This window comes from Melanaphis sacchari, unplaced genomic scaffold (assembly GCF_002803265.2).
Source record: "Melanaphis sacchari strain LSU unplaced genomic scaffold, SCAv2.0 Contig7_pilon_pilon, whole genome shotgun sequence".
NCBI classification, from domain to species: domain Eukaryota; kingdom Metazoa; phylum Arthropoda; class Insecta; order Hemiptera; family Aphididae; genus Melanaphis; species Melanaphis sacchari.
The window spans coordinates 4,605,925-4,626,622 of NW_020271560.1; the positions used below are offsets into that span (position 1 = coordinate 4,605,925).

The 20,698-nt window shown below is 26.2% G+C and overlaps 3 protein-coding genes across 5 annotated transcripts; 2 read left to right on the forward strand and 1 right to left on the reverse strand.

Moving 5' to 3' along the window:
- Positions 1–2,914: 2,914 nt before the first annotated feature.
- Positions 2,915–5,195, forward strand: LOC112601741 (WD repeat-containing protein 18). 2 transcript variants are annotated; one of them, XM_025349505.1, is made up of 6 exons: positions 2,915–2,987; positions 3,075–3,438; positions 3,875–3,968; positions 4,027–4,244; positions 4,307–4,927; positions 5,010–5,195. In XM_025349505.1, the coding sequence occupies exons 2-6, from the start codon at positions 3,118–3,120 to the stop codon at positions 5,193–5,195; spliced, it is 1,440 nt and encodes a 479-aa protein (XP_025205290.1). In that variant the 5' UTR covers positions 2,915–2,987; positions 3,075–3,117. The 2 variants fall into 2 exon arrangements, with proteins under 2 accessions (XP_025205290.1, XP_025205291.1); XM_025349506.1 differs by lacking the exon at positions 2,915–2,987 and having other exon boundaries at positions 2,999–3,438.
- Positions 5,196–6,139: 944 nt separating this feature from the next.
- On the reverse strand, positions 6,140–8,222 carry LOC112601852. 2 transcript variants are annotated; one of them, XM_025349675.1, is made up of 4 exons: positions 7,939–8,222; positions 6,590–7,850; positions 6,386–6,526; positions 6,140–6,317 (listed from the first exon to the last, which is right to left on the reverse strand). In XM_025349675.1, the coding sequence occupies exons 1-4, from the start codon at positions 8,220–8,222 to the stop codon at positions 6,195–6,197; spliced, it is 1,809 nt and encodes a 602-aa protein (XP_025205460.1). In that variant the 3' UTR covers positions 6,140–6,194. The 2 variants fall into 2 exon arrangements, with proteins under 2 accessions (XP_025205460.1, XP_025205461.1); XM_025349676.1 differs by having other exon boundaries at positions 6,140–6,314; positions 7,939–8,213.
- A 6,654-nt stretch (positions 8,223–14,876) lies between these two features.
- LOC112601797 lies at positions 14,877–19,622 on the forward strand. Its single transcript, XM_025349577.1, has 3 exons — positions 14,877–15,133; positions 16,077–16,280; positions 19,376–19,622. Exons 1-3 carry the CDS (start codon positions 15,055–15,057, stop codon positions 19,573–19,575), a joined length of 483 nt encoding a protein of 160 aa, XP_025205362.1. The 5' UTR covers positions 14,877–15,054; the 3' UTR covers positions 19,576–19,622.
- The last annotated feature ends 1,076 nt before the right edge of the window (positions 19,623–20,698 follow it).

Sequence of the window (20,698 nt, forward strand, 5' to 3'; positions counted from 1 at the left end):
AAAATCAAGACCAACTGATTTGTGATTTTACATTCCAGCTTTCGACATTGGTATAAAGTTTCAGTTCAATACCTTGGTATAAATTTAATTTGATATGAGTGATTACAAAACCGGATACACATTTTAACTCCAAACGACATACAATTACCAAACTATCATTACCACGAAATATTATAAAATTAAAAATATCTATTAAATATTATTGCCAGTTATTTGGATAGCGAAATCGATTAATGCTATAAATTTATATATAGGAATCAAACACTCAGACCTCAGATGAATAAAAATAATAATTATCTAATAAAAACCGTGAAAGTCGCTCTACTGTGTAATTGGTTTCAACTGTTTCGAGTAACCTTATCATGGAGTAGTGGAGTACCTAAGTCATTGTATCAGTGTTATGAAAGTGTTTTATTTGAATTAAATAATTATTTTAAACTTGAATACGAAAAACAATTTTATGCATAAACAGTACATCACTCTCTATTTGTAATGATATTTTGTAACTTATCTATTCTAGGTGTATACCTTCGCATATATTATACAATAATTGTTTTAATAAATACCTAATAGCTTTTATCGTATTGTATCATGAAATATTAGATATATTAATGCAAAACTTCAATATTGCATGAACAATCACTTAATTAAACATGAGTCAATGTTCTATAGTAATGGCTCAAATTGATCCGTTAATTTTAATAAATCATTAAAATAATTAATTCTACTAAAAAATAATGCAAAAATCTATTTAAATTAAATATCTATAAGATATTACTGACCAAGCGCATAACGGTAACTAAAATAAAATTTTATTTTAATATTAGGGCCATTAAAGGTTAATTCAGCATTTTGTAATTCAATTTAACTTAAAGATCATACGTTTACACATTTTATATTGTCATAGAACATAATATTCTATGATATTGTAATCATCAATTTTCACACTTTACATTAATGTTTAATAATACCTAACTAATAAGTAATAACAAATATGAAAAAGAACTTTTTGAACTAAGTATATGGCAACGATACAATATGAAATTTTGTAAAAATCTGAACCATAAATAATACAGTACCTAGTAAATAAATATATTTTTTGTATAAATACGGCCTAAGGCACTATTTTAACATCCAAAATCCTGGCTATGCTATTGCTATTTGATACTAAAAATCGTATAAAACGTGCTGAATAAGTCACGGTATACCTATGGTCTTAGGACATAATTTCAATTTTGGGGAACAAACTAAACCATTAATGTACATCAAATGTACATTGACGTTATTTGGATGGACTTAACTTCACTAAAATGTTTTATTTTAATTGAAATATTATATTTTGTATTAATTATCTAATTTACATATAGGTAGTAAACAAGTAAACGTTTGACAATTCGTTATTAGTGTACTTTCCAGAATAGAAATCGGATCCACTAATAGAACATTTTAGTACTAAGTATAGGTTTAAATGGTTTAATCATAATTCATGACTAAATACATTTAGCCGTAGGTATTTTAAATTTAACAATTGTGATAATTGTTATCATTTCGATTTATCTTGAATATAGTCGGTAGTAGGTAGTGTATTTTTAATACCAAGTTTTGGTTTTTACAACAGCTATAGCCTATAGTCAATACTCAATAGTCATTACTCATTAGTCATTACTCACTAGTTATGTTTTAATTCCAACTTTTGTTACTCATAAATCATAGTTAATGTTTATAGGTTTATTAATTTTGTTATAACTTTTAATTTATAATATTTTTTTTTTTTAATGATAATAGCCTTACGACATGCAATAGGTCATTTTCAGAAACGAAGAAGATTAAAAACTGGCCAAAAAAAATCAAAAGGAGCCATTAGATTAATTTAATTAATTCTGTAGTAACATTCGTTAAATCAATTCCAATTTCCAAGTACAAATATAGGTACGGTGATGGTTCTTAATTATTCCTATAATATATGCATTGCACATATGCATATAAATTTAAAATTACAATATCATTGAACAAACACCATTTAGTTATAATATTATCCATCCAACTAATTAGCTCATTAATGTTTACCTGCTGTCAGCCGTTAACTATAATCAATTTCACTTCAAAGTTTCAAATCAGTTTTTATTATTAGTTTATATTCTTTTTAATAATTATTATTACAAATTTTGCAATCTAAAATAAAGTACCTAGCTAGAAAAATTCTTAGTACCTACCTATCCCACTAATTCAGTTTTTTTAGTAATTTTATTATAATTGAAATAGTTGAAAAAATATTATACTAATACCTACTACAATTATGCGGTACCTAGGTAAATAAAAGTTTTATTACTTTTTGATTAATTAATGGTTCAAAAAACTTTCTTTATGGAGTTTCATCAAAGTGTGATGGACATCTATTGATATATTTTTTAAGGCAATTAAATAAAAGCGATAAAAAATAATCCATAAATAAAATGGATTTAAGTACTAAATATTTATTTTATACTTAATAAATACAATATTCTTGAGAGGTATTATAATTTGCTTAATTTAAATAGAACATTTTTACACATATAGATATTAGAATGGCTCATTCAATTACTATAAAAAAAAAATAGCTGGCACCTACCACTTGACACTAACTACATAGCAGGACAAGTAAGAGGTATATTATATTTAATCCTCTTTATTAATAATCTATTTTTAAACATTTTATTTTTGAAAATTGTATTTTACACTCAAATGTCTCGAAACATTTATTAAACAAAAAAAAATTTTATTCAAACTGAAGTCTATAATAATAGAACACTTAAAAGTTAAAAATTTGAGTTTGCATCGGCTATTCGCGACATTATATCTACAGTCAACTAGGTGCAAAGTTACAATGATATACTGACAACTGAACCACGGTTGATAATGATTGATAGTATTGTTGATTTAGGTTATGTTCGCGGTAAATACGAGTAGTGGAAGAGTATTTTAAATTGACAAGCCCGCACACTATTCAGGTACAGTTTTATATTGCAATTCATAAAAATAATAAATACCTACCATGTAATAATAAATATTTTAAATTATGTAATATACATTTACAGGGCTTGGTTTAATTGTATACGTACACGACGAGCGTTAGCTGATATGACGTCCTCGGAGACATTAGAGGTTGCGTTTGTGTCAGACGGTTCTTCTGGAGCTACAGTTTGGGATACAACCAACGGTACAATGTTGAAGACTTACAGGCATACAGGGTCTATCGGACAAAACTGCATGAGCCTGTTGGGAAATGATTATCTTATTGCCGCCGACAAGGGACCGTTAATACAAACTTGGCCCATCAATAGTCAGGAACGAACACACCAGGTGCGCATGTTGTGTGGTGGGAAAATTAACTCGCTGGCTGCAAGTCCTGACGGACTATACATTGCAGTTGCGATTAGTGAAAAACTACAGGTTTGGATGGTAAGTGCCATTTCATAATAATACTTAAACCTAATGACCAAATGATAGCAGCTGCATTGAGCTCATCATTCAAACTTCTGCTAAATCCCTTATTCAACATCTAATCAACATTTAATTTATTATTAGTCAGTATACTATTTATGTTTTGAACTCACACTTAAGTTATCAACCAAATGATCTAACTGCTTAATTTGAAAATAAAATGTTAAGTTATAATTTATAACTTAAAATTTTTATTGTTTTATTTTTCTTTTGCAAGGTAGCTTCATGTTTGGTTGTTGCCATTCAATTTATTTACATTTCTTACAAAGTATAACTTTATCTCTCTTACACGTCTAACAAATTTACAATGAATTTTTTTTTAATAAGATCTAGTTTTAATATAATAGTCAACTCAAATTAAAACAATATTTTAATGTTATGTTATTATGTTTAGGCTTGCTCAGGAAGATTGTTAACAACTGTAAGTCGTCATTTTCAACCAATCACTATTATTAAGTGGTCTTCGGATGGATCTTATTTAGTCACTGGTAATTATTTTATTTTATCGATATGATTTTCAAATTTTAATTTAATTGTGGTTTTAAGGTGGTGAAGATGGTCTTGTTTGTGTTTGGTCATTAGCTAAATTAGTCAACATATCTCGATCTTCTATGCCACAGATATTTTTTTCTGGAGACCAAATTGATCAGTCGGCTCCCAATTACATATTTTCGGATCATTCTGTAAGAATAACTGGGATATATATTGGTGATTGCACGAGATGCATACGAATTTTTACCATTTCGGTTGACAAGACTTGCAAGGTAAATAACATGCTTGTAGTATTGTCATTTATACAGTTTTAACTTATAACACATTTTTTTAGATTTACGACCTCTCAACTGGTATAATGTTATTATCAGTTGCATTTGATATAATTCCTTCTAGCCTTACTGTTGATTCAGTAGAAACTGCTGTTTATATTGGTACTACAGTTGGTCCTATAAGGTCTTTTGATCTTACATCTCCACCACGTACTCGTGAATGTTATATATCAGACAAAGAAAGTGGTATTAAATTTATTGGCCATGCTAAAGCTGTAACTTCTTTAAGTGTGTCATTGTTTGGTGATACATTAGTATCTGGATCTACAGATTGTACGATTAGAACATGGCATATAGCAAGTCGCCAATGTTTACGCACTATTCAATTAAAAGAGCCTGTCATTAATATGTTTTTAACATTAATACCACGTCAATTAACTGCAAATGAATTAGAACCCAGTATTATATTAAGGAGTTTTAAAAAAACAGAAGAACTAGAAGATGATAATTTTATTGAAGTATATTGTCATAATGATCTTTTTGAAGAAGAAAATGATACTTATGGATTCAAAGAAGATACTAGTATACGCGAAGAATTGGAAAAAACAAAAACAATCAACGCAAGAATTTATGAATTTGCTCTTAACTCTATATTAAAAGATAGTGAACCAAATCTAAAAGAGGTATATATTAAACATTTTAGAATATATTATAAATTACAATTTTTGGATAACTAAATTTATGTAATATTATTTTTGTTTGTAGGATATAGATATTAGTTCTTTTTCAATCGTTGATTTAGAAGAATTTGATGGAGAAAAGAATGGATTAGGAGATGGTGATGATACTACTGAACATTCTACAACTCCAAGAAAGAAAAAAAGGGGAAGAAGAAAAAGTAAAAAAAATGTTAATGATGTAAATATAAGTAATATTTATAAGTATTCATGAATTTGTAATTTTTTAAATTTGTTTTAACTATAAATTTTATTTTTAATTCCATTATGACTATTATAAACACAATGATTTCATCTAAATGATCTAAGAATAAAATAGTTATATATGAAATTAAAAAATATAAACTGTCTATCAACATTTATGAATAAGTTTTATTTTATTTTTTTATTTTTTGTTAAATTTATTAACTTATTTAAATTAAATGTTAATCAAATTTTAACTAAAACCCAAAATAAAATACTAAAATAGAAATTGATAATTTTGTGTTTTCTAAAGTTCTAATGTATTTAAAAATTTTGAAATATAAATTATTAATTTCCATAAGTATCCATATAGTTATAGAAGTATTAATAGGTGACTATTTAGTGAGATTATAAAAAGGTTATAAATTAGCATATTATACTATATTATAAATTAATTAATGTTTACTAAGTTTTAAATTTAATAGTTCTGTAGAACAACCTTTGCAATCTTTTTTACATGTTAATATTTATAGAAGTGTGATCATTTAACAAATTTATACTATGGATCATTAATTATTACTTTTTTAATCAAAAACCAAATTAATAATTTATATGCAAATTTAAAATTAATTTTATTAGCATTTAATAGACTTATAATTTAAAAAATTTATTTGCTTATACATATATATATATATCATAAGTGCACTTTTTGAACTCAAAATAAATGAAAATAATTTTACAGAAATCTCAAAACAAAATTCATTGTCTGTTTTGACAGATGAATGTTAAATATACAAATTAATAAAAAAAGTATCTATGAGTATACAAATAATAATAATTTCATGACTAAATAATACAAGTATAAAATGATTTTAAAAAATATTATCACAGATACAATGTTTTTTACAACAATTTAGAACAGTTTTTTATACTTAATTCAATAACTTATTTGTTAATTTTTTTTCTTGTCAATTAGAAATTATTTAAATCAAATGATTTCAAAATAATTTTTACTGTCACAGATTATCAATCATTCCTGTACTGTACTACGGTATTTGTCTAAATTCCATCCACGAAAATATTTTCTGAGACATTCATTAAAATGGCGTTCCATAAAGTCCATCATAAGTTTACATTTAATATCATTAGACTGCTAATAAAAAATAAAAAAAAAAAATGTATAAATTAAATTAATGTAGGAACAAGAGTTTTTTTTCTTACCTGAGATATGTGACGAAATGTACTGAATACCAATCGAAAATCCCTAACGACTGCTTGTACATTTTCATACTTTTTATTAATCATTTTACATCTGATGGGCTCAAATAATTGTATTCGAACTACATTTTGGTAAGTAGTCTCCTTTAAATAAAATGTGTGTATCGTAAAATTTTTAAATTTTTTTATCAATAAAAATTAACTTACATATAACTCTGGCTCTTTACTAAATTCTTCTTTGGGTATATCTTGCATTTCTCTAATCATCTTTTGAAATTTGTATCGAACTTTTTTATCTACTTCTCTGGCCAAAAAATTCCACATTCTATCTGATGTATCATCTGGAATTTGAGTTCCACTATCTCTGTCAGACATTTTTTCATATACTGGATGTACATTACTGATTAATCCTTCTTCACTCTCTTGTGATGACTGTACACTATCAGTAGATCTAGTTGCTAAAATATTATGATTAATAGCATTGTTTACTAATTTCTTTGCATCTATTTGTGCTTCTAGCCATTTTTTTTCGTCGTCTTCTTTCACTTCAACTAATTTGGCTTCGGGTTTTGGCTGTGGATTATTAGTCACAAACTGAGTTGGTGGAAATGGTGCATTATGTACTGGATATGGTGGTTTCTGGTAATTGTTTTGCCATGGATTTGGGGGTTGCTGAAGGTATTGATAATACTGTGGTTGATTCATTCGCATTTGGTTTGGATACTGTGGGTATGTGGGTTGATATGGAGGACGGTACTGCATTGGACAGTATGGTGGTCGATTTAATTGTGGTGTTTGATATGGTCCTTGATAATTATAACTGTTCATATAATTTTGATTGGGATAGTTGTAATTTACATATGGCTGTGTGTTGTAATCTGGAGATGGTGGTTGATATGTGGGCTGTTGTACAGGTGGAACAAGAGGTGTTGTTGGATTTTGCATTACATGAACCTCATGTTTATCATTGGGTACAATTTTTTTTAACTGAGTGATTGTTGATAATGCCTTATTTAACATTCTATCACCATTTTTTCCTTTGACTTTAAGTGATGCATTCGGATCTTTAGCACGGCAGTGTACATTTATGTCATTAATCAACTGTTCCATAATTTTGTATGAATGTTTCCACCAATGTTGGTCTATACTGACGTTCATTCCAAACATGTCTATCATGGTTATACTGAAATTAATAAATACAGCAACCAAGGTGTGCACATTACCTTTATCGACACGGCTGGCATCCACAGATGTCAACAACTGTTTAACAATATTATTTGAATCTACAGTTTGTACCCACATAGGCAAATCTCTATTAACATCAAGAGCATCATCAACTGTCTTACAACCTACCCATAATAATCTTTTAGTTTCTTCAAAACAACTGGATGCTGAATTGTTTTCAAAATCAAATAATACAGATGATGGTGAACGACTTAAAGTAGGCCGAGATGATATAGATGATGTACTATAAAACAAACAATATGAACTTAAAGTTTCTAGTAGTAATCAGTAAGTATCAAAACAATAAATATTAATTAATATTTTAATATTACCTGCTATAGTTTTTATAATTTCTTTGAATAGCTGATGTTATGTTGATATTTTTATTTGCTGCAGTTGGGCGATATGAACGACCTTTATTAGATTTTTTATATTTTTTACTATTTGTGGCACATTGCATTAATTTTATATAACCGTTTAATGAACGATAATCAACAGTAGTTTTATTTGGCGCGACTTCTTGATCAGACATCATTAAACGATTGTAAATATTCATCATAAACTCCAATCGACCTTTCATGTCAGATGAAACAACATTCACATTGTATTTTGTCATGACTATTAAATTAATTAAGTAATCTATAAACAAAAATTTTTAATATTTTATAATAAATAATTGAAATTTTATTAAATAAGATAAATTATTAGTTGTTAAAATTAAAGAACTACTGATATAAGTGAAACATTACAATATTTATATTCTCTGAGTTCTGTAGATGTTTAAAAATGATTAACCTTAACATTTTTATCTATACAATTTGATCACTTAATTAAAGACAAATTGTATTGTTTTTAATTAATAGGATCACATATTATGTATATTAACAGTAATTTATTGGATACTTTATTATCTTTAAAAACATTTCGCTTATTTTTTAACTTTTATAAAGTAGTTTAAGTAATTGACAATCACTTAAGAGAAAATATGATAATATGTAGGTAAGTAAAGTTTTAACTTTATTATAATATAATACATTTTTACTTATTACTTATTATCATTCATCATAGCACTGTTTACTAACTAATTGCATATATTAGTAGGTATTAAAAGTGGTTCTTTTTTAACATAAGTGGTATATCTGTTTGAAAATGATATAATCTGTGCTATAAGTTTAAGTATTAAGTTATGAGTATGCGTGTATAGCAAGTAATTATAAATTACATGACAGATTTGAGATATAATTTAATAATTATTAGATTAAAGGTTTATATTTTATTTATTTTATATATATATAAATAGTCGAGTGTTACTGCTGGGTAGCTACTACCCAAACAATTTCACTGCCAACTGTACTTTTTAGCTCATATGCTTATTGTAACTACTATTACAGAATTTATACATTCAAATAAATATTAAAATAAAAAATAAAAAAATATATATAAATTATTTAGTAGTAAATCACTGTGAAAAAAGTTAGTGGTAGTTATACAATATTGTTATATTAACTGTAGAAAACAATAAGGCTGATTTGTACCTAATTTTTTTTTCTTAAATATTTAGGAAAAATAATAATTAGAAAAAATTCATTGGTGAGTAGGTATATCCCCTTAATTTCTTTCCACTTGTTTATCAAACCTTTAAAAATATTCTTCAATAATAAATTAATTGAATAGAAACATAAAAACCTAAAATATTGATAAAGAATCAATTATTTTGTGGTTAAAATGAATTAGATGTTTGATTAGTATATAATATAGGTAGGTAATTAAAACTGTCATATTTCATTTGTATTTTAAACAAAATATTTATATGGTAATAATGGAATAAATTTAATAAGTAATATAAATAATAAATAAAGCACATTACCTACTATAATTATTGTGTACCTAACGTTAAAAAATATAATATCAAATTTAAATGTTTCATATATCAAAATATTATTCTAAAATATATACAATAATATTATTAAATATACAAACAGTAACTATATCATATTATATAATATAATCTTCCCTGACTTGTGGACATACTCTTTTGTCATTACTTATAAAAATATACATTAAAGTATAAACTATTGACAATAATAATACTATGTACCTATCTCCATTTAGGTAGACCGTAGACATGAAGATTTTTGTAAGCTGACAATAATCTACCACAACTTAGTATTATTACTTAATAAGTATTATTATGTACTAACAATCACTTGTTTAGTGTTATTTATTTTTGTAAAATTTAAAATATGGCGTAAATTGTGCACATTTTTTTATGGTTCACACGAATTTCCTGGATACCAAATTTAGATTGGTGGGTAGGTACTTAAATTAAATAAGTTATTTTACACGAATACTGCTAATGTCTATTAGTACGATACTACGACACCGATATAATTTTTATTGTTATAAGCCAGTAATAGAAATTACGTAAAATTTATATAAAGTAGGTATGCCTAATTAATACAAACAAAATGGTAAAGTATAGACTACAGAGTAAATATTGTTTTTTTTATTATTTAAGTGAAAGTTTATAATATCTGCTAGTTGTAACAGAGTACTTAAAAATGAAAATATAACATACAAAATACCTAATATATAAAAACAATATCCACGATCTTTATTTCGATTTTTACATTTTATAATACACGATGAATGTCAAACATATTAAGATTTTAAGACTAACATATATGATGCTAATTTATATACTTACCTATTAAAATTGAATGCAATTTAGATTTAACAAACTGACTAATTACATTTTACTATTTTATAGAAGGTTAATAATGAAATGGTAAAAAAAAAATGGAATCTTTTTACAACCACGGAATTGACAGCTGTCAAATTAAAGCAACAGGCTTCATCAGATGACCAAACAATCGTTGAGCAGTCAATCATCAAAGAAACTATAAAAACGACAAAAAAATATTAAAATGGTTTTTATTTTATTTACGGTAATATTATGATGACGAATAAAACTGCGTGAATGGAGGGTAAATATTTGATATTGAAGTTATTATTGGTTAACATGAATTAAAAACCTTTATAGGCATTTATATATATTATTGTCTACCTATTGAATAAATCTAGTTGACCACGATTATTTTTTTTTGGAACTTACGTATTTCAACATGTCATATTACATGTTAGGATTAAAACTTTACAGTTAGATTTCGTTTTGATGTCATAGCTTTTTGAAATTTATCACTTCGGTATTTATTACATGTGTTAATACCATGTGTTATTGAAACATTTGCACATTACCAGGGACTGTTAAAAAAAAAAAATTGTTTTCTTTTTTAAACAATATAATTAAATAACAAATAGGCTAAAATATAAATATGAAGAAATGAGTAATTTAAAAGTCATGCCGTTTTATTTACAATTTTTATGTAGTTATCTGTATAACGTGCGCCCGTCCAAATAATATAGGTAAAAAAACCTCCCTGATTTGTGAATCTCATAAATATAAAACCAATTCAAATATCAAAAAGTAAATTTTATTTGAAAATTGTACATATAATGTCATTTTTTTTTAGTTATTTTTAAAAATTATATCACTTAAGTGACAGCCTTCGTTTTAAATACATTGATTGTGCTTTTCGGTAGTTTGTATGACCCTACGAGTCATTTCAGACGAGATGTAACAATTTCCTGGGTTATTAGTTATTACCTCCTTCAGGGCTTTTATAGTTTGGGGACGATGTTGGTATACTTGCCTTTTGAGGAAGCCTCACAGGAAAAAATTGCATGGACTTAAATTTGGTGAACACGGTGGCCATCCACTAACCTAACCAATGTCACTATTTACGTAAAGAGATAATATGCCCTGGAATTATTAATTAATTCCTCGACAATAACACAGGATGTTCTTCCGATCAAGTCATGATAAATACTAATAATGGCATAATAAGGCTTTTTATCGATATAAATATCATTAGTTTATCAGTTTTATCTTGATCTGAACCTAAATTACAACCTTACCAAACTATAGGAAATTATATCTGCCGCACCTTGTATTAGTGTTTAATACATTATATTTCTCTACTTTTTAATTACATTTTTTATTAAATCGTGGTTGTAATTATTATTAATCTGTACAAACATAAACACTGTAGGTATCATGTTATATAAATTATATTTTTATTAAAACAATGTATAATTTATTGCTGAATATTTATTTTAAGAGTAATCCACCTCTTAAATCCCTAACAAACGTGTCTTATAATGTAAGTTTAACTATAGTGTAGGTTCACAATTCTATTATAGATGTATTTAAATATTTTCAAATTTAAGAAATTATTTTAAGTTCTGTATCGAAAATATAGATCTAGTTTTAATTCGCAAATTTCATCTAGTAGACATTTATCAAAAATTACATTTTTGAAGTTTAATACTTTAATATCAATATCACTAAATATTAAATTATACAACTACGTTTTCGTAGGTATCCTTAAATTGTATGACTACAATATTGTTGGGCATCGTCAATGAAGGGAACGCCGAACGGTATATTTATTAATTGAATTAGCAATTCGAGAATCAGGTCATTGCAATTTGCAATAATCTTACGAATGAAAAATTCACAAAAATAAAACGCTTAGAATTTATATATATTTACTCTGTTCGTAACACACCAGTTAAATAATAGTATGAATTATATTTTGTTAACAACAAGTAATAACATATTATTATGTTCATACAGAGATAGGAGACTAATGACAAGTCGCGATTTAAAATTAAAACATCTTTAAAGATTAATTATTTAACCAACAGACAACTGACAAGAACACCACATCTTGTAGAAACAATTTAGTTTACCTACACACTTTTCAACATACAACGTTTTCATTATACATATTTATTATTAAGTTACAAATATTTGACACTTGACAGATGTCTGTGTAAATACAAACAGACATTTTCTTGAACATCTATAGACTATAATATAATTTTTAACCACTCATGTATTCATCTTCGGTATTCCTTCTTCTGAATTTTGTATATTAATATATTATTATATGCGTGTAGTTAAATCTACACGTGATCACCGCCATTTCTTACTTCTTAGGCTTGTTGGAACACACAAAGGTTATAATAATTTTTTCTCATGGTATTAGTCCATAATACACACAGGATGAGTAATACAAAATAATATTGCATATCATTATAATTGGTAATATGCATACATAGATACACGTGTTTACACGCCGCGATCGAACGTTATCAGTGAGCGAGTGTGTATATCATTGTGTATTGTTACTGTAATGTTTTATTAAAAGTAATATTGTATTTTTTACTGCTGGTTTTTATCTGCAGTGATAATGAAAAAAAAAAAAAATTAAAGAATAATGGTCGATTCATTTTAATTTGAGAATCTTTATAATCTACCTACATTACATTAATGCCAATAGGCAATTATTAACCTGTTATTGCTCGTATACGGCGTGTTCATAGCTTTATTCTGGAAATATTCATATATTTCACTAAATTTACCAAAGTTTCCCTAAGTTCTTTTTTGTTCGTAATTGTATTCTATTTTTCAAAATCAAACAACACAACTAATGACGGGGAATTACTCAAAGTGATGTTTATTATAGAAGTTATAGAACGAATAGTGTATAATTATAGTCTCTATATAAATAGTTATAATTAATAATCAGCATATTATAGGTATCTATTAATAATAATTAATATTAATTTTTAGTCCGTGGGTAATTAGATATTTTAAAAGTGATATCATTATATTTATCGGCTATTTTTTTTAATATTGTTTTATTATTTTAATAATATATGCTGTAGTTATTTATAGTTTTACAATTTATAGTTTTGTTTATTACTGTTGAATAATAGAAAGAATGACTTATTTTTTACTTTTTATTAGTTTTATATAACCTTTTAATGAACGATAAACAGCAGTAGTTTTATTTGGTGCTATTTCTTAATCAGTTAATTATATTACCAAGTACCTACTACCTATACTCGTGCATATGCCATAAATAGATACATACAGTTCCAGTCCTTATTTTAATAGGATATTTTTCCGTGTCATCGTGCAAATTTTTCCAAAGTTTTTTCTGTAATTTAATTTCTTTGTGTTTATTATAGTGTTTTTTTTTAAATTATCAAAGTCAATATTTGCCGTGGACTTAACACTTGTATTTTCAATAAAACAACACGTCAAATATTAAATGTATACATGGAAAATTAATGAATAATATGGAACTTTGAATATGTCATATTGAACTTTTAATTACAATTCAGATTTTGTTTACAAATAGGTAGGCAGTACTTATAATAGTATAGCTCGTTATAATCAAATACCTATCTATTAAAAAAAAGTTGTTTCATGAGAAACAGTGACAATAATCATCTGAAGTCGGCATCATTATGAGTACCTAAAGTCATCGTGCAAAATTAGATACACCCTATTGTAGCGGAATTCACGGGATTTCCAATAATCCCAATAACACGTGTTTTTAAAGCATTTTATATACTGTGTATAAAAAACCAAGTGCTCTAGTAGAAGTGTTTGAACACCCACCACCTCACCCGTTTGCACCCCATTGGATACATTATATTTCTTATTAACACAAAGCATGTTGAAAACCAAAGAATTAGGCTCACGTCTATATGTTTCGTGTTCAATAGTTGTGTTATAAGAAAAGTACTTTTGAAATCAACCTTTTTTTACCTGAGCAATACAATTTTTTTATTATTGAATGAAAATAGAGACGAAACCTGTCGTTGTAAAATCAAAAATATGATAGTTTGCCGTCAGATTAAACCACAGGAACACTCTGTATACGGCGCAATTCGTTAGTATTATATTCTTAGGAAGCCGTGAGGCAACTTGCACAGTTATATAGGTGTAGGTGCGTATTATTATCATGATTATTTTTCCGGAATCGACGCGATCAAATATAAGTTTACAAGTGCCCAGACGTAGTACGACGATGGAATGAGGATCGGGGGGCACCCTAACCTCGAGGTCTATCCGGCGGTACAGGATAACGCGCGCAGTCACACGGCACCACACGGAACGCAAACGAAACAACAACTTTAATAATAATAATAATAATAATATATTATAATAAAAACACACGTGTAATAATATAATAATAATAATAATAATGTTAATACGATGATGATGATGATATCGCGTAGGTACGCGCCTCGTCGACTAAACGATTCTCGCGCCGAGACTAGCCGCAACCGCTGAGTGGGGTGGTAGCGGCGGCGGTGGCTGAGGCCAATTGGCCTAATTGGGCTTCCGGTAGAGTCGCAAATCACACCGGTCAACGTACACACACGGTTCACAGCAACGCGTATTCCACCGCCGCCGGCCTTTGAGCGAGCCGCCCGCGATTGCAGATTATTAATTTACATCCGCAGAGTAAACTCGGCGCAGCCCCGGGGCACCTGTGTTGCGTTCGACCGTCCCGACACGCACCATGCACTGCACCGTCACGTCCGTCGCTTACGCCGCGATAGCGTTGATCGCCGTCTCCACCGTTTTCAGCGCACACACCGGTAAGCGTATAATATTGTTATGCTAATAATAATGTATTGTCGTGATGCATTTATTTTTTTATCATAATTTTATAGGGATAGCGACGAGTCGTTGCCAATATATACGTGTTGTTATTTGCGGTAGATTGAGAAAAAAAAATTTTTGCCGGCTGTTGTTCTTAGAACAATTTATCGTCAGATAACAATAATATGACGGGTAGGGAGAAAAAAAAAAAACTACGAAATTTTAGAAAAATTTCAAATCTTTACGTTCCGGGGGACATATAAGTTGTACACGTGCTCTGGGGCGCAAACATTTTAAACACGACATTTTGTGACTATAATACAATGCATTCATACGCACTTTTACCTATATATTGCAAATGGATTTTTTTACGCGATGGGGCGGGTGGTAACAGGAAATAAACATCTTTGAATGGGTAATCTGTTGTACATATTAGTATACTTTTATTTAAATTTTATACACACCTCTATAATTATGTCGTTATACTACTTCAGCTTTGTTTTACTTCTTTGCACCTTTATTTTCAACATGGCTATATTATATTTGTATTGCATAATGTACATGCAATCTACATAGAAGATCAGCCACACGTTTATGACCATATTTGTGTTGCTCGTTATTATTTTAGGAGAAAAATAAGCGTGTATGGTTTTTTGCGCTTATAAAATATAGAAAAACGTGACTTTTCTATTTACATTTGTAAATTTACAGAAACGATAAAAAATGTTTATTCATTCCATTTGTAATAATAAGGATAAACATTTGAAAAAGTAAATGTTTTCTTCTATCATATCATAGAGCCATGTAGTGTTATTACTTAAGGCCTTTTAAATATCTATCAAATAAATTGTTTAAAAATGCTTAAATGTTAAAATACATCGATAAAAAAAGAGTCCAATTAAATTAATTATTTACATATTTTTAAATGTTTGTTTCCAGTGAAGGCACAAAGTAGTGAGAAAAATGAGATACGTTGTTATGTATGCAATAGCCATAATGACACGGCTTGTGCGCAGGAAAAACTTCCAGATCGCTTTAAAACGGAATGCTCAAAATTAAATATAGGTGTTTCTGAAGAAAATCGTAAAAATTATACTCTCTGTAGAAAAATCATACAAACAATAGAGCCGAAGGTCAACGGATGTAAGTATAAATTGTCAGACTACTAGATCGGGCCTTATATTATGAAGGGGATATATTTCACTGCTTAAATTAAAATTAAAGTGGTGATAATGAAAGAACAAAATATAAAGTTAAAAAGGATATTATTCTAAAATAATAAATAGGGTTAGTTAACATCATAAGTGTGAAGAGTTAGGTATAATTTGTAGTTTGTACTTTGTATTATATACTTAATTTAATGCCTATTGATAATACGCCAATATTTATTTACTATTAACTATAGTATAATACTATATTTTACTTTAGAAAAGTAATAAGTAATACATTTCAGTTTTTAAATTTAAATAAACTATTTTATACAATTCTTATCAATATCTAATGCTTAATATTATTGATAAAAAAATTATTATTTATTTTTAAGGGTATGTAAATATGTGATTTTGAAATTAGATATTAAAACTTTTATTTTGTAATCTAATAATAAAATATTAACATCTTGGAAGAAAGCCAATGACGTACGACCAACACAAATAATTCATCAAACGTTCTTATTGTGGAATCGTTTTTAAGAATTATTCTAAAATTTTAAACCAAAAATTTAAAAAAACAATAAGTAGTAAAGTTTTGTATATATTATTGAAGTGAATTGCTTTTTCTTCTGCAATTATAATCATGTATACTATTCGCAATGCTTTTCAAGTGCATTTACATTTTAATATAATAGATAATAATATGAAAAAAATTGGAGATTAAATTTGGTTTCGACAACTATTACAACTTATATACTAATGCATAATAATGTTTATAAATGTTATTTTTTTTTTAATACTTAAGATGTCGCGTTAAGAAATAATAAATGAAATTAATATAACAAATTTAGAGTATAGGTAATTATTTTAATTTTTATAATACTTAAGTATAGAATGATTTTTTTGATGGTAAACATTTATTTTCTCAAAATGTCTAAACGTTAAACGATTTTTGGAATATTATTTTTGTTTTAAATAATACAAAATTATTAGATAAAAAATAAAATTGTTAAAAAGTTAATTAATAAAATTAATTTAAAAAAATTAAGTTTTTTACTTTATTGAACGAAATTACATTTTTTAAATGGCTAAATATAATGTTTTTCTTAGATTTTTTAATGTATAATAATTCAATTTTTATCGAATAATTTATTATTTATAACTTAAGGTATAAGTAATTTATTATTAAGTATTTAAAGCTTAGATAAACGGATTTAAGTGACATAGTGATTATACTATTGTGGGTAACCACAGAATGTTGGTTCACTAAAATAATATTCAACACATAAAAATTTCAAAATCTTTAACTTATATATTCTTTGTTTAGAATTAGGTATTTACATATTGAAATTCTCAGAAAACATGAAACTAAGTGATTCAAAAAAATTAATTTCGCAAAAGTATTAACGATAAAAAAATAGTAAAAATTTATTTTTTTGCAAAAACTATTTAACCAATTTTTTAATTATTTGTTATAACTTCGAATTTTCTATAAAATAATACATTCAAAAACGTTAAAATTTCGACAAAACAAATTTTCGATTTATACGATTTTTCTAAAAACTGGTTATTTACTATTTGAACTATTTATATTGTTCATAACAATTATGTTCGTATTAGAAGTAAACAGTAGACAAAATATTAAGTTTAGTAATTTAGTTTTGTTATAAATAATGATTAATACAGTTAATTTATTATAATATATTAGTATAAATATAGGTTGTAGGTACTAAGATATATATTTACATGCGCTTTAAGTTTTTAAATACTTTTTAATTGATTGATATGATAATAAATACTTTTAAATTAGGTACTAGAAAAAAAAGAATATAGTTTATATTTTTGAAAAATGTTAGGTTAAAATTCTAGTTTAAATAACAATAAATTTTAAGTTATATTTAAATATTCAATAAGCCTATTTAACACATATGACTGATGTTATTTAAATTATTAAAGAGGGAGTTCGAACTCTGCACTGAGTGCACTGACACTTCAACATACTGTATCACAGCCTGTTAAAGCAGCACGTGTCTACTATTCTGTAATGGTAAAATATATAGTATATCGTATCTATATTAAAGGTAAAAATTCCCTCTTTTTTTTAGCCCTCTATGGTTTTATGAAATATTATATTATTAATTATCTTTTAACTTTAAAAATAAGTTATTTAACATTTAAGTTATACCTACTTCATTAATATATTTATTATTGTCTACAAGGCTATATTATAGGTATGTATTAAATTAATTTTCACGAGGTTAAAATAGATCATGCTCAATGATACAATGATAGAAACGCAGTTAACGTGTATATATAATATTATAAAATCTATTTGTTAGCATCTAAGCTGTTGAATGTATATATCCATTATTTTTAAAGTCTATTGAGCGTATAAATGAACACAATTTTGTTTACAGTGTATTAAAATTTATATATTTTATGTATTCCTTTCGATTAGTTTCACTTATTAAAATCTTATATTAACTCTCTGGAAGTCAGTTTTTATTATTATTTTAAATACGTAAACAATGTTAAATCATTTGATTTAAATAATTACACTGATTCAGGTTTGTTGTTAGTAGAGTTCTTATATCTTACTCATAAATTGTTTATACATTTTAATTTTTAAGTTTGAAAAAAAAATAAAAGAAATATGTCTTATATACTGAAAGTAATTCTGATAAATATGATTACTTATTAAGTCTTTGTATTTAAATAAACTAATTTGTTTTCAGAAAATATTATAAATATACCACGAAATCGTTAAAATTTGAAGAAATATAATTAATAACACATACTGTTTTATACATGATTAAAACTAAACTAATTATTTTAAAACTATACTTTGAATACGATTTATAACATCAGTTACATTACTATAATTTATGGAATTATAATATTATTCATAAAAAGAATGGGCTTGTACTTAAAAAAGAAACATAATTAATTATGATAATCTTTAAATCTAATATATACATATTAATCGTCCCACTTCAAATTTAAAATATTCTAAAAAGAATATGAACTAAAAAATTACAAAGTTACATTATTTAATAGATAATTTATCTATGGTTTTCTCTGTTACAGTGCCATCAGATAAAAATCGGATCATTAGGACATGCGGATGGGACGTTTCAAATTACAATAACAAATGTTATCATCGATCCGGATTTGGTGGTAAACAGGACGTGTGCACTTGTTTGACAGATTATTGTAACTCTGCACAAAAGACATACATAGCGTTTGCCACTGTAGTGGCAGCAACACTCGCTATACTTATTTTGTAGAAATTTAGATATTACTCTCAAATACAAGACAAATATTTTTGATTTAATTATGGATACAAGTATTTTATATAAATGTTGAGAAGTACATAAATTAAACCAGCATTTGGTACATTCATGACAAAAAGTTTACTTTGAAAATAAATAATGTTGTTTTTATTAGTTGAAACTTGCGTAGCATAAAATTATAAGTTAACTAGATATGTCATTATTTTTCTATAATAAAGTATTTTATAAATGTATGTTTTTCAACAGTGTGAAAAGTATAATACTATAGTCTATATTTCTATAGTAAAGTTATGACGTAGAATTTAAGAATTTAATGCAGTTAAAATTTACGATAGAAGAGTCAAAAAACTATCTAATGTACATTACATATCATGATAAATATTATAGTTTAAATTATCACTTCTAAGTTTCTATCATCTTTAGTTCCAGCGTAAAAACTTAAATGTGAAAATTGAAAACAATTGTGTATTATAGTGTAATTTATGTAGATACAACTTTTTAGATCTAGAATGGAAACATGTGTTATAAATTATAATTGTGTATTTGTATACAAAAATCAAAACTCGTTTAAAATAAAAAATATTGAATAATTATAAAATAATGTAATAAACTAATATATCTGTACAAATTCTAAAAGATATAGACATAAATTTATAATGGAATATTATATTTTTTATTTATGAGATTCAAAATTGAATAATGAATTATAATATCTGTGAAAATGTCCTTAAAAAACTTCATAATAGTTGTATCTATACAAATGCAGTTGAATTCTGAGGTTTTTTAAAAAAAATATCTTTTTCATAAAAAATGAGGCGTATTGTTTTATATTTTAAAACACATTTATACATCATATTATACTTGTTGGTCATTTGCGTACATTATTTATAACTTAATTGTTTTAGAACTTGACAGTTGACATTATACTATAAGTAAACTAATTTGTCATCATTATTGCGAATTAGTATATCACATTTTATACTTTATAATATGAAGTCCATGTAATTATTTATTATTTATTTTAACTATTAATAATTCTTTACCCGGTTAGTAGAAAATAAATGTATTATAGACTTTTTATGAAGTGAACTGTATATGATAAATATTAACATCAACG

Coding starts and splice junctions, on each gene's coding strand:
- LOC112601852 (XM_025349675.1), bottom strand. CDS start 8,222: ATGACAAAATACAATGTGAATGTTGTTTCATCTGACATGAAAGGTCGA. Junction 7,851..7,938: donor AATTATAAAAACTATAGCAG/GTAATATTAAAA, acceptor TTTGTTTTATAG/TACATCATCTATATCATCTC. Junction 6,318..6,385: donor CATTTCGTCACATATCTCAG/GTAAGAAAAAAA, acceptor ATTTTTTATTAG/CAGTCTAATGATATTAAATG.
- LOC112601797 (XM_025349577.1), top strand. CDS start 15,055: ATGCACTGCACCGTCACGTCCGTCGCTTACGCCGCGATAGCGTTGATC. Junction 15,134..16,076: donor CGTTTTCAGCGCACACACCG/GTAAGCGTATAA, acceptor GTTTGTTTCCAG/TGAAGGCACAAAGTAGTGAG. Junction 16,281..19,375: donor AGAGCCGAAGGTCAACGGAT/GTAAGTATAAAT, acceptor TCTCTGTTACAG/TGCCATCAGATAAAAATCGG.
- LOC112601741 (XM_025349505.1), top strand. CDS start 3,118: ATGACGTCCTCGGAGACATTAGAGGTTGCGTTTGTGTCAGACGGTTCT. Junction 3,439..3,874: donor AAAAACTACAGGTTTGGATG/GTAAGTGCCATT, acceptor TATTATGTTTAG/GCTTGCTCAGGAAGATTGTT. Junction 3,969..4,026: donor TGGATCTTATTTAGTCACTG/GTAATTATTTTA, acceptor TGTGGTTTTAAG/GTGGTGAAGATGGTCTTGTT.